Genomic DNA, 13,201 nt, shown 5'->3' on the forward strand with positions numbered 1-13,201 from the left:
CTCCGGTCACTTCAAAAACTTTGAATGTGCTTCCTTGTGACAAACCCATGCATCATCCAATTCATCTTGGCTGTGATTTCTGACTGAGACGAGCACATCTATTACCTCTGCTAAATATTGAAAATACCCCCCAAAAGAGTTTCTTTTTCTAGAGTACCGTAGCTCTCAGCATTTAAGATCCTGCATCCAAACTTCTCTGCTTCTTCTGCCCTCCTTGGATGTCAGGGGAAATAACATGAAATTTATACACAAAGCATTACATATTTGGCTTACAGAAAAGGTTTTCAACATTTTTTCAAGATGTAAATCCTTTAAAATATTTCTGCTGGAGAAATATATCCATAATTTCAGCTTATTGGCAACAACCTTACATTTCTTTGGTACCTTTCCTGGCATCCTTAGAAGTGAGTGACAAACTGCCAGAGCCCAAAGACCAGAGGTTTGGAAAGCACTAGGCCCCAGGAGGGCATAAAAATTAAACTTGCCCCTTTTGCCCTGAAGAATAATAATAGTTAAAAAAAAAAAAAAAAAAAAAAAAAAAAAAAAAAGCAGAGCACTTTTCACTTCTACCAAGACAAACATAATATGCTACCTAAAATAAAAATAAAATATAACTTTATCATCTCTATACATCACAGTCACAAAGACAGTTGGGTGTTGATGCACGTGACATGAGAACAGGCTGAGGAAATGGGGTTTTCTCAACCTGGTGAGGGGTGGGCTAAAGGAGAACCTTGTGGCTGTCCACAGCCACCCAGCAGGAGGGTGTAGGGAAGATGGAGAGGCACACAGGAAGCAAAAGAAGCAGTGGATGCAAGCCAGAGCGTGGACAATCCCAATCAGGAATCAGTAACTTCTTTTTTGCCATCATGATAGGCAAGCTCTGTAAGTCACTTGCTCACAGAAGCTACAGGGTCTCCATCCTCAGAGATATTTAAAACCTCCACTGGGCACAGTCCCCAGAGCAGCCTGGCCTTGCTGGCCCTGCAGTTGGCTGCCACTGTCCCGTCCAACCTCAACTGTTCAGTGATGCTGTGATCATTCCTTGTTTTTTTGCTGAAGAGAAGAGAGATGCTCAGTCTTTGGTCTGACTTTAATTTAAAAAGCAAATTAAAAAAAAAAAAAAAAAAAGGAAGAAAACTAAAACAACAAAGATCAAACACCAAATTTCAGTTCTGGATGACTTAGGAAACGCAGTTGTATTTTCTAGACCCAATGAAACACATCTGCATGAACGGATGGAACCTCTCCTAACACTTAAAAGGACAAATTGGCTTTGTGACTAAACACGCTTTGTTTCACTTCAGATGCCTTCATGAAAGTCTGCCTAGTTATGTAACATTTCAGGCAAAAGAAAAAATAAGAGAAGCTTGCCAGTTCGACGTAAGTTTAGAAAGGAAATTATATGAAAATAATATCAAGTATACTTCAAAAGTTGTTTTGAAGAAAAATAAATATACTTACAAGTCTTCCTTACATCCTCTTTTAATTAAAACTAGCTGTAACTTGTGCAAAATCCAGTAGAAACAGCAAAAAATATCAGAGACTAAACACATTTTGCACTTGTAATGCTGCTGTTGGGATCATCATATCCAGGCAACTGTCAGTTATAAACCAACAAATGCCTCGCTGTGTAGGTGTAAGCTAACACATCACTAGCTACAAATGGTTTCTAACCAATTTCAACCTGCAATGGAAAACTTGCTAAGAATTACCGAATATTGCAATTTAGCAAATGATCAAAGCTCACAGCCTCGGCAATTTAAGGTTGGTCGTTCAGATTTAGCTTTTCCTTGCTTTCCATGGTTTTGAGCGTACCAGGCTGGGCATCATTAAGCTAAGTGTTGTACAAAAATAAAAAATAAAAATCCCAAAAGAAGAGCCAGGTCACACCGAGCAAAGCATAAAATAGGGCAAAGCATAAAATAATCCTCTGCAACAAAATCAAGCTAGCTCATAAAGTCTGAACCTAACCCTTCGGTTAGGAAAGCAAGCGTTGTACTCCTGTCATAATTCTTAGCATATTGACAAAGAGTCAGAGCGTTATCACAGAGCAAGAACCCCGAAGCTCATCACAATAGCTGTATATACACCTTCAAACCTCAGTGAAGAGCTACATGTTTTTATGAATTTACAAACAAGTGTTCAGGCAATTCAAGTATCAGATAAGCAAGCAGGAGTGCTTAGTAAGATGCATCATTAATTCATGTGTTCCTCTAAGAAATGTGTACTGCTATAATTAATAACAGGAGCACAGAGCCACAATAGCTGCTGTCTGCATGTAAATAGAGTTCTGTTTTGAGACAAAAACAGATGCATTGCTTGACTCTGCAGTTGTTATGCCAAGCAAGCAACAATTTAGTGTTTGGGTTCCCCATTCCCTTTGGGTTTTTTTGCTGTCTAGGGAGTGAAGGGTATTTTTTGTTTTTGTTTTCTTTTTGTTTTTTAATGAAAGGCCTAACGGGTTTTCCGGCGTATTCATATTTCTCAGGGCAGCACAGCATAGCATCCATTTTGAAACAGCTTCAGGTCGAATTAGAAGACTTTAGAAGAAATAAATAAATAAATAGAAAACCACAAACTATACCACAGCTACATTTCAATAACTGTGAGAGTTAGAACTTCTGTTTGCAGGGTAAATCTAGTTCAAAAGAAATCAATGAAAATCTTCAAAGTCAGGTTCAATGCTGGTCATCAGCACAGACTTGGGCAATCATTTTTCTTTTTCTGCCTTTCCTTTATTAATGAGAAAAAATGACATCTACAATGTTAATTTTGCCCTTCATTAGGGCTGTGAGAACCTGTATATGAGAAATAAAGTTGCAGTTCACAGGTATCACTGCTGTGTTATTCACAGCTCAGAATTGTTAACTCTCATCATTTCATTTATCCATCCAAAATTAAAGATAGAGGTTAAGACAACTTAGTTTTTAAACACTGACATTTTTACCCAAGCATCTCACCTTTTTTTTTAATGCCATCTAGTAAAGAATTTCAAAGGGCTTTGCTTCTTTAATGAGGCATTAAAATACAGTCATACGACAAAAAAGCAACTCTACTAAGTCTCTTAAACCCCTGGACTTACATTATCAGCTTTTATGTGCCTGTCAACACTCAACAGTAAGAAGCAATGGTTTGCTCTTTGCCTCGAATTTAAAAGCCAGCTAAACTTCCTCCCACTTTCCTGCTGAGAGCTTTAACTCCTTGCAAACTGTCAAAGCTTTGACACTTCAGCAGCAGATAAATCTACAAGGTGATGCAACGGCCAGGTGTAGTCTCAGTCAGCCACTGGCCACTAATTTACTGCTGGCCATTTCATTCATCTCCCAAAAGCAATAAACTAGAAATATTCCCCCCCACCTCCACACACACACTGCTGCTTGTGAATCGGTTCTTTTAAATAGATGCCACCTCTGCCAAAAGAAGTACATACGGTTAACTTGTAACTTGAAAGAATAGAAACATTTAAAATTGTAGAGATGTCAAGGTTTGGCTAAAATGCAAAAGACTTGCCAACCCAGAAGCTAAAGATGTAGTGTTTTGCAATAAAAGTGCAAAATATTGAATACCAAAACTTTTTACCCACAACATTTCCCTGAACATCCACAGCCTGGAAGTGGCATTCAGTGTAAAAGCTCATTGATGTAAAACCCATTATTAATCTGTTTTACAAAGGTGCCATGCTAAGCACACATGTGGAAGAATATGAATTGGATGACTTGCTTAGTAGAAAATGGGCAGTTCACAGCCAGGAAGCCCTACACTTCGTTCAGTATAAGCTAAAATATTTACACCATTATCTCATTATACAGAAAAACAATGACTGCAAAGATAAGCCATGCTTTACAACAGTAAAATGAGATACACATTTATAAAGGGATCCTTGAGATAGTACACTTAGCAGCAGCATAGTGAAAAATGATCCTTTCCCTTTTCTCCTTTTTCTTTCACACTGTAATTCCACAGTACATAAAACCCCTATTTAACTCTCCTAACCTTGATAAGGACTTGATCCCACTTTCATTCAAGTCAATGGAAAAAGATCTCATAATTAACCTCGCAGATGCATGTCTGAGGCACTGAGTGGCAAAGTTACAGGAGAGCATTGTAGTAACTAATTTGTGAAAATATTTGTTATTTTTTACAATAGGAAAAAAAAAAAAAAAGCTTCTCCCTTATGACAGAAAACGTACACTAGCTTTATCTAAAGTTCATTTGGTTTTGCTGAGAACTCACAGCACTGAGACAGCTCTCACATCCTTCCTACTCCAGGCATTTTCTGGGGCGGTAGCTACAAGGTACTATGCAGAAGTTACAAATGCTTTTATGATTTTAGAGTAGGGGAGGAAGGAATTAAAAAAAAAAAAAAAAAAAAAAAAAAAAAAAAGATACCTGAGGTTCTGCCAATGTTGGCATGCTTCTTCTTTCAAATACCTTAAATACAGCCTGGCATAAGAGTTTCTCTTATTGCTAAAAGGACTTCAATGGGCTTCACATGCCAAACGAATCCCTTGACTCACTGTGTCGAACCCCAAGGGAAGCATTTGCCAGCAGGAAAAATATGAACGAGAACGCCAAAAGTTAAAAAGCTAAGTTGGACTGATTCAGCATTCAGATCAAACAACTACAGTTCTTCCTAGATTATTAACAAGTGCTCCAAGCGACTGGGGGCTCTGACGCAGACAAGAACCTGCACATCACAGGCATTCCAGGAAGCCTGGTTTGCCTATGCTGGAACAAAACCATTGCAAAATATCTGAGCCTTCCTGATTTAAAAGCATGCTGCCTCTCGTTGTCTCTCTGTCCATAAACATGCACAAGACTGTCAGGCACAAAATACTTCCTTCAGCAAGGTTAGGATCAGCAGAAATTTATCCTGAAATTCTTTCAAATCCTTTAGAATCCATAGTAATTTTTTTAAAGCTGTTCTAACAAGTAGTATTGTACACAAGACATGTCTTTCACAAACTCAACAGACAACCAAAATAATGAAAAAACAAAACAGACACAAGAAGAGACAGTAAGTCTTCTCACCAGCCGCAACTTCAAATACAGATTTTTGGAGATGGAAGAAGGAAGATAATGATGCTTCAAGCAACCGTAACAGGAGATCTTGTCAGTTTAAATGGGCTGGAAAAGAGCTTTTTTAACTAAGCATATGGTATATGCAGGCACTAGGAGCAAAAGACAAAGGACATATGAACCATATAGGGGAAGGTGGGAAAGAGAAAGGGCCACTGTCATTCAGATTTCCTTTTATTTAAAGATGTTTAATAACCAATTAATGACACTTGAGACATATGGATAAACCTCTTCAAATATAACAGATTAGAAATAACATTTTTATCCAATGCAGGTGCTTAGGGTGAAAAAATGCCCCACACTTTTTCATGTGCAGCTCAATGTCTGAAGTTCTTGAAGCCTGCTAATTTCTGATTCTTCCAGACGTAATGGTCTTTGTCACTAGGCAGGTGGCAGATAGTCCCGCAGATACCAAAAACTCTCTGTGCTGTCTAGAAATAAATAGTCCCCATAACCATGTTTTAAACTGTCCTAACTATGCCACGCTGTCTGTGCAAACACCACACCTCCGATGCACAGCTGGATTTTCTGTGGGGTTACAATATATTTATCACTGAAAAATCTCACAGAAAAAAAGTATTAAGCCTTAAAAGGAAGCCAGCTTGCAACATAGCCAATATAAACAAAAAATAATTCAGGGTAATTTCAAACTCAACGTTTGCCCAAGTCCTCTGGCAACTTTTTTGTGGTTTTACAATCGTTTCCTATAGCCACCTTTCACTGCTGTTCTGAAGACCTGCACAAACATGCTGGGGAGAAGAAGAAGCGACCAGTTTTCCAGAGAAAGCCATGAAGATAACTGTGTCCTTGACTTCATATTATACATGTGGAAGTGATTAAAATAATTCATCCAGAAAGTGGCACTTATATAGTTCTATTACCAATCACTATGTTTGCTATGGTAACAAAAGGTAAAATAGTTTGGTACAAGTAGGGATAGTTAAATTAAGAGCGTGCATTGCAGACCATTCTTACCAAAAGTGACTTCTCCTTTGCCAGTCTTGTCAAACAGCTGAAAGGCTACTATGAACAATGCATCTGGAGCACACAGGACTGATTCAAATGCCACAAACTCTTGGAAGGATATCAACCTGAAGGAGGAAGGAAAAAGCAAAAGCTATGAAACCACCTGCCTGCAGAAAAGAAAAACACAATATAACACAGATTATGCAAAAGAAGACAAAAATGTATACAAGTTGTTATCAACAGGGATTAAACCTTATCCTAAAACACCCAATCAGTGTTAGCAGCCCTTTACACTGCTAGATGGAAATGACTCGGTTGAACGAGGAGCTGTTCTGCTTAGCAAGTCACAACAGGCCATAAAATCAGCCAGGCGCTCAGTGTGGCTACTCACCTCGGCTTTAATGCCTACCTGAACTGCCCTCTGGGGGAGCCTGCCTCCCTCCAGCGCCAAGCCAGCCAGCCAGGATATGAATAACTTCCCCTGGGACTTGGGATTTAGGGCTTTTGGGAAGCAAATCCATTCAAAACCTACATGCTACCACTCACTCCTGAAGGAAAGGACTGGGGAGTGCTACCTGTTTGCTAGCACATGTTAGTCACCCGTGGCAGCCCTCGAGTGCTGCGTGTGGAGTCACGGGTTTCAAGCAGCAGTCTGCACAGCCTGCCTCCGCCCAAGAGCACTTCAGTCAAATTCATCATCGTAGCCAGCTTCCCAAGACACCCGTGCATTAGCAGAGCACAGATAAAAGCAGAGGTGCCTTTCTTTAGGGTAGCTCATAAGCAGAAATACATAATGAGGCAACTTGGCGTCGTTTCCAGTAGTAGGTTTGCTGCAGCAAAGGCCTTGAGCAGTTTTAATTTCTCCGGGTCACGCCCAGGAGTTTAAATGGAGATCAAACTCCTTTTCTTACAGGGACAAAGGCTAACCATTCTTCTGTTCACTGCTTCTTTAATGACTGGGTTGTACAGCTCAAAATCATCTTCAAATGTGTGGCTGCAGGGCCTGCTGCCAGCCGCAGAGCTTTAGGACTGGCTCTCTCTGGGCTGCTGTATGCCAGGGCAGCAAACGTGTGGCTTTAACAGCTCCACAAGGCAGCAAATACCTGGGGAATGAAGATTTCTTTCCAAGATGCACAGAATTCATTGCAACAAATGTTAATAAACAAATTATTATTACTATTATTCTACTTTAAAAACAAGCAATATCCTCAGGACTTTCACTCAAAATGGTACTGTGGCTGGTTCCACAAAAACTTCCACTCGGTACGCAGTAACAGCAAAAAATGATGTGTTTGAAGAAAAAAGGCATTCTTTTCATCCCATCACGTTACGATGACCCAGAACTGTATACCCATTCCCAGTCACCCTGTCTCAAGGGAATTATTTTTTAAGTCACAGAGAAGCGTGCTTGCTGTCAGCAACTAAACAGCCACAGAGTACCATGAGCTGATTTCCATGAAGAACATGAAAATAAGAGGATGAACAGAAGAGTACTATTAAAAAAAAAAAAAAAAGTAATATAGAAAAAAAGCTGTTCTACTTTACCTCCCTCAATACGCACACACTAAATAAAAGTGAAAATAAAAGCGTATGTAGAGTCAGAAATACTCTAACAAATAATTAGCTTTGGAAACTTGCCACCATAAGTAATTATGTAGCAAGAAAAATAAATAAAAAGAAACCTCCTCAGGTACTCTTAATATTAAACTCACAACTGATGATGCCAATAAACATATGAGCAGGCCTTAAGTTTTACTGGCAAAGAAGCCAGTGACCTGCAACATGAGTGCACGTTATCACACGGGCAGGCTGTGAAATCATTTGTTTCAAGTTCCTGAGGAGCTCACGGTACCACCAAGTGTGAAACCCAGAACGTGCTGCAGATACTCAGTCTTTAAAAGGCAGAAAACTTCCATCTCTCCCAAACCAAAAGGCTTAAAAAAAAAAAAAAGCAATATTTAATTTAAGTTTAAACCTACTCATCACAACCTACTTAGTTTTGCATTTACACATATTTGTTGTTACTGTGTGACTTTGAGGTTATAAAAGCTCATTATGATCCATTATTATTTGTTACGTACCTGACAACTTCCACAACAGCAAACAGCTACAAAGCACTGAATGCTTCTGTCCCAAATATTATAAAGCCCAGACAGAAGGAACAAAATAGCAGGCAACGAGACTCTTGAATAGGATTGTTTAGAATTGAAACTACCTGCCAACACCGACTTGATACAGCTGCTGTTTGTATGAAACAACAACCAACCTATGTCCTTATCAGGGGATCCCAACACGTGCAGCAATGGTGACACAGCGCCCTTCCCAGCAGAATCCCAACGCCATGCTACGAGCACATCCTGTGCCACTACGCCGGGATTCGATGAGGACTCCAGCACTGCTACAATATTCGATACTGGCAGAAGCATTCTTTGTCAGTCCTGGCAAGTAATAAACCCCCCTAATAAGTCAGAGAGAGATGATGAAAATAACCCCATATCCATTTTTAAAAACAATTATTCATAGCCCTAGGAAGATTAAAAGTGTACAAATTGTGTGGTTCTTGCCAGACTATTAAAGAAGAGACATTAATATCTGCTGTGCCAGCTGAATTCAAATTAACCCAATTTTTACATGTTAATTAAACCCGCTATTTTCTTCTTATTGTATTTTTGCTCCCTAAGTAGACTAGCCTGCTAGTGATTCCCAACAGATCTATTCTAACAACAATGACGTATTCATTTACTTCTATTATGACCATACAATACAGTAACTGAGCAGTAATTTTTCACAGTCAATTACACGTGTGATTCTTAATGCTTAAAGATGCTGAAATAATGTGTACTACATAGCCATATGCTCACTTCTCTATACTGCACAAGGGTAGTTGCCTGGGTAACACATTTTCTCTGTGGTTTAGCATCACCCTTTTGGGTTTAGCATAACCCTTCGCTGAATATCATTAGGTGTCATTAAACAGCACATATTAACATGGACTTCAATATACTACTTAAGAGTTATTTTATCTACCTAAACAAGTGCTCATTTATGTTACAAAAGCAGAGAAAAGCCTAGCGATTGTAACAGCGCAAAGAGAGGAAGCTGAAATGTTTACAAAAAAATTTACTTTGGTGTTAAAGACATCCTACCCAACTGGTTAAGTCTTTCTTCACCTTCATGACCTCATTAACAGTGCCAACATTGCACAATTTATTCAGGAAGACTGAAAGACTGATATTTTAAAAACATCCACACACAAGAGCTACAAGCCAAAAACAACAACTGTGTATGGGGCAACACAACTGCTATTTATTACTCCCTCCTTTCTTCCAAACTTCACTGGCACTTGTGCCCACAGTACCTGGGCACCAGGCAGGTGTAATCCTTTTCCATCAGAGGAAGTCTGCACGTAGCCATATAAAGAAAAAAAAGCCATTACCCACTGCAATAATACATACAAATGCAATGATGAAGAGGTTTCTTCAGAAATCAATGCATATGTTTCTACTGTATCAGCAATTTGAACATGATAACATAATAGGACACAAATTGAAGCTACATCTATTATTTTATGCTGCAACCTAGGTAAACTAAGTATAGTGTAAATTGGTACATTAGAGAATAAATTTATATCCAATAATAATGGAAAATGCTGGCACTTCCAAGTGTTATTCTTGAACAGTTTGTCCTTTCTAAAAATAAAACGTATAATGTTTCTCAGTAAAGTGTTAGTTACTACAGTCCAAACAGAGATGTGGAGTAAATACTTACTCTGTTAGACAGATATTTAAAAGTACAGCAAAAGGCTGAAAAGCAATATGTTACAGTAGGCGAGATGGAAAATGCCTGGCCTGTTCTGATAGGCCTTGAGAAAGCCGCAGTATTTCAGGTAAGTTTCTAGTCCAGCTGAAGCCAAGTGAAGCATTTAATTAAAAGTAAATTTTCCTAAAAAATCCGAATTTTTACACAAAGTAAAATTAGGAATGAGAAGCTTAAGATCTGGAACTAAGCAAGGCTCTCAAATCTGCTTCATGCAAGCTACAGCCACGCGATACAAGACTTTCAGAACCTGTGTGATTACCGTCCCGCTACTTTGAAATGCTTCTCTGGACATCAGCAAGAAAGGTATTCCCTTTTCTCAAAGGAAACCTTAAAAAGATGCCCCAGTAAGAGGCAAGAAGATAAACCCACCTCCAAATATTCCTGTGCCCTGACTTGAGATGGAGACAAGCCTTGCTCCCATGGCAACAGATACTCACAGAACCCGAGCCTGCCTTTGAGAGGTCTCGTGTCTTTGTCACGCCGACAGCAAATCCTGTAGGCACTGTCAGATCCTTAACTCCTGGCAGTGCAGGAACTGTGCTACAGCTACACAAGAGATTTTGTCCATGGCAACCACAGCGAGATCACGTGTAAAAGATACTGTTCTCTGCTTGTGATTTTCTCTTTCTCGTTCAGGTCTCTGAGGAAAAATATGCAAGAAGCAAATTCCCAGTGTTGTGTCCATTTCATCTGCCTTGCCTGCTCTACATCGCCCTTACACCACACAGAATTTACAGAATCTGTTAAACGCTGATCATTTGCTAAGTAATCCTATCTAGATGAGAGATGAAATGAAGCATAAAGTTCATTTCCATGTCCATCGTTCACCCTGAGGACTTCTTCAGCTCCGGAGTAAGCCACCCTCCACCTATCTGTGCGCTCTACTAATGAGTCTGTAGGTCTCATGATGTCTGTCTGCCCTTCACCCACCTGAGTTACAGCCTTCAGTATTTCTCACTGACTACACTTGGTATCTATATGCAACTTCTCAGCAGAATCCAAAGGAATTAAAACCATATTAACAAAGCCAGGAACAACCCTGGTGGTTCTGGGCTCAGACTCTGCTCCTTCAGAACAAAACCTGAGATCCCCTACAGTGCAAATACACTTACAGAAATACTGTAGTAGTATTTTCAGTACTGCGCTACTTTAAGCCATTAACACTAGAACAAAATTAACTTGTCATTGCTATTGCAAGCCACTTCTTTTTTTCTACTAGAAATAAAGCCAAAGTACTGAGCAGACTCTAATGACCTTAGCACTGACCAGCCTCACAAAAGCAGTTTTGTACTTCACTTTGAAACCAGGATCTCTGGACTGCCAAGTTGGAAAGAATTCAAGAGAAGACCAATAGGTCCTGTTGACATTCTTAGGGGATTTCATTCTAGCAACCAGAAAGCAAGTTGTCCCAGCTTCCAATGATCACTCTAAGAAGTACTTTACGCCCCATCACCACAAGGTACAAACGTCTGGCCACATGGCAAAAAAAAATAAAATGCTACAGTGCCAGATTAGAAAGATGAACGCTAATCACTTTCTGAACTTGCTCCATTCTTTTACATAATAGTGCAGCAGCTAAGTAGGAAGATGGCCTGAATACCAGAAGAGACTCTTCCGAAATGGTGGTAGGAACATGCAGTCCCCTGTCACTGCAGGCTGGACTGCAGAAACAATCCTTACCCATGGCAGAAAGTGGCAATTAGAAGCTTCAATACTACACTACAAAAATGCAAAACTCTTGCAGGTTCACTGCAAATTACAAAATCCCAACATGTCAACAAGTTCGCATAGGTTACAGCTTTCTATTTTGCTCATTCTGACACCATCTTCTGCTTGTGGAGGTCCAAATTACAAGGCATGTATCATACTCACAATCGTCTTACTACAAGATGATTTTGAATCTGTGCAATCCAGAAAATGCAGTTTTTATAGACATCAAACCAAAGGAAGAAATCTGAAAAAAAGCTTAACGCTTTCTGTCAAACACTATCTGAAGCCACTACTTTCTTGCTGCCATTATGCCAACATCACCAACGTGACCTTTTACAGAATTCTTTTGCCATGGATAGCAATCATTACATTGACTTCTCTACGAGGTTTAAGGTATGCAGCTGCCAAATACCTGAGGCTGCCTGAGCAGAAAAGAGAACAGAGGAACTATTTTAAAAGTTCTCAGTTATGCGTGCATCTGTTCCCTAGGAAGCCTGCATTCTCTAGTCATGCTTTATTTATCTCCCATTTTACTCTCTGCAACCACTGATATGAGTCATGCCTGAAGTTTTCTTGGTTTCTAAAAACACCACAACTACAGACTTTAAGTCCATAGCTAATTATTCTAAAGTTTCTGTAAAGATACTTTAAAGGCAGGGTTCAAAAAATGCATTCATATGGGCAAAGAGACAGCCTGCCTGGGCAGGTACCAGAAGCAAAGGCTAGGGTTTCATTAAAGAAGGGGGGAGGAAGATGGAGGGGTAGCTAATCTTGCCTATTGGCAAAGTCAGCCTTTCAAATGCAAGCCACGTGCAACCAACTTCACTGCTGTCTTCCCATGTTTGCAAGATGGCTCACTAAATATTGCTGTTGTTCCTCCTTCCTCTTGAGGAAAAGCAATGGCAAAACCCCTTAACAATGCTATGTCAAACCAAAGTGGAGGCATTTGTTTTCCTACGATCTCTTTCTGCATCATCTAAACTTGTTTTGGATTGCTATTTGAATGTGTTTGTGACAAATACATGAAATAAACAGAGACAGAAAGACTCATGGACAGAAAGGAAAGCAGAAGTTATAGGAACCGGCCAACAAACATGAAAGGTTCAATGAATGAAAAATACACAGTGGACAGAAAATGGTTTGTTCAGCGAAATGCTACAGGCAGCCCAAAACATTGTTTCTACTCCTTCCACTTTAAAGATGCTGTGTCCCTTTATATATTTGCAGGCAAACAAATATCAAAACAAAATAAACAAAATAAAACAAACAAAAACAAGACCCACCAGCCTTGTTCTGGAAGGAATGGTTTTACATTTTATAAATGAACAACAAAGAGAAAGAAAACAAACAAACAGACAGAAACCTTACCCATCTTTTGTCTGATCCACCACTCCCGCCAGGAGCTGTACCGTGTTTGTATTAGGCACACCATCTCCAATTATCTTCAGGTACCGAGTGACAAAGTCATTAGGAGACATGAAGAATTCTCCATTCTTCTCCACGCTTGCATACTGTTAAATGAATACAACATTTGGTGACTCAAATGCATCTTTCTCCAGGCACTTATTGCCACTATCCATAGCACCCAAGCAGCCCTAGGCTTACAGCAGATAAAGACCGTTCT

General features: G+C 39.6%; 1 protein-coding gene across 2 annotated transcripts in view; it reads right to left on the reverse strand.

Moving 5' to 3' along the window:
* Positions 1-13,201, reverse strand: part of SLC25A13 (solute carrier family 25 member 13) — a 97,184-nt gene that overhangs the window by 58,724 nt on the left and 25,259 nt on the right. For both annotated transcript variants that reach the window (XM_082755284.1, XM_082755285.1), the window contains exons 3-4: positions 12,946-13,088; positions 6,058-6,173 (exon numbers count right to left, since the gene is read on the reverse strand). In XM_082755284.1, coding sequence (XP_082611410.1) covers positions 6,058-6,173; positions 12,946-13,088 — 259 coding nt within the window. The remainder of the gene's footprint in view (positions 1-6,057; positions 6,174-12,945; positions 13,089-13,201) is intronic.

The sequence above is a fragment of the Aythya marila genome, assembly GCF_965140915.1.
Source record: "Aythya marila genome assembly, chromosome: 2".
Classification (NCBI taxonomy): Eukaryota; Metazoa; Chordata; class Aves; order Anseriformes; family Anatidae; genus Aythya; species Aythya marila.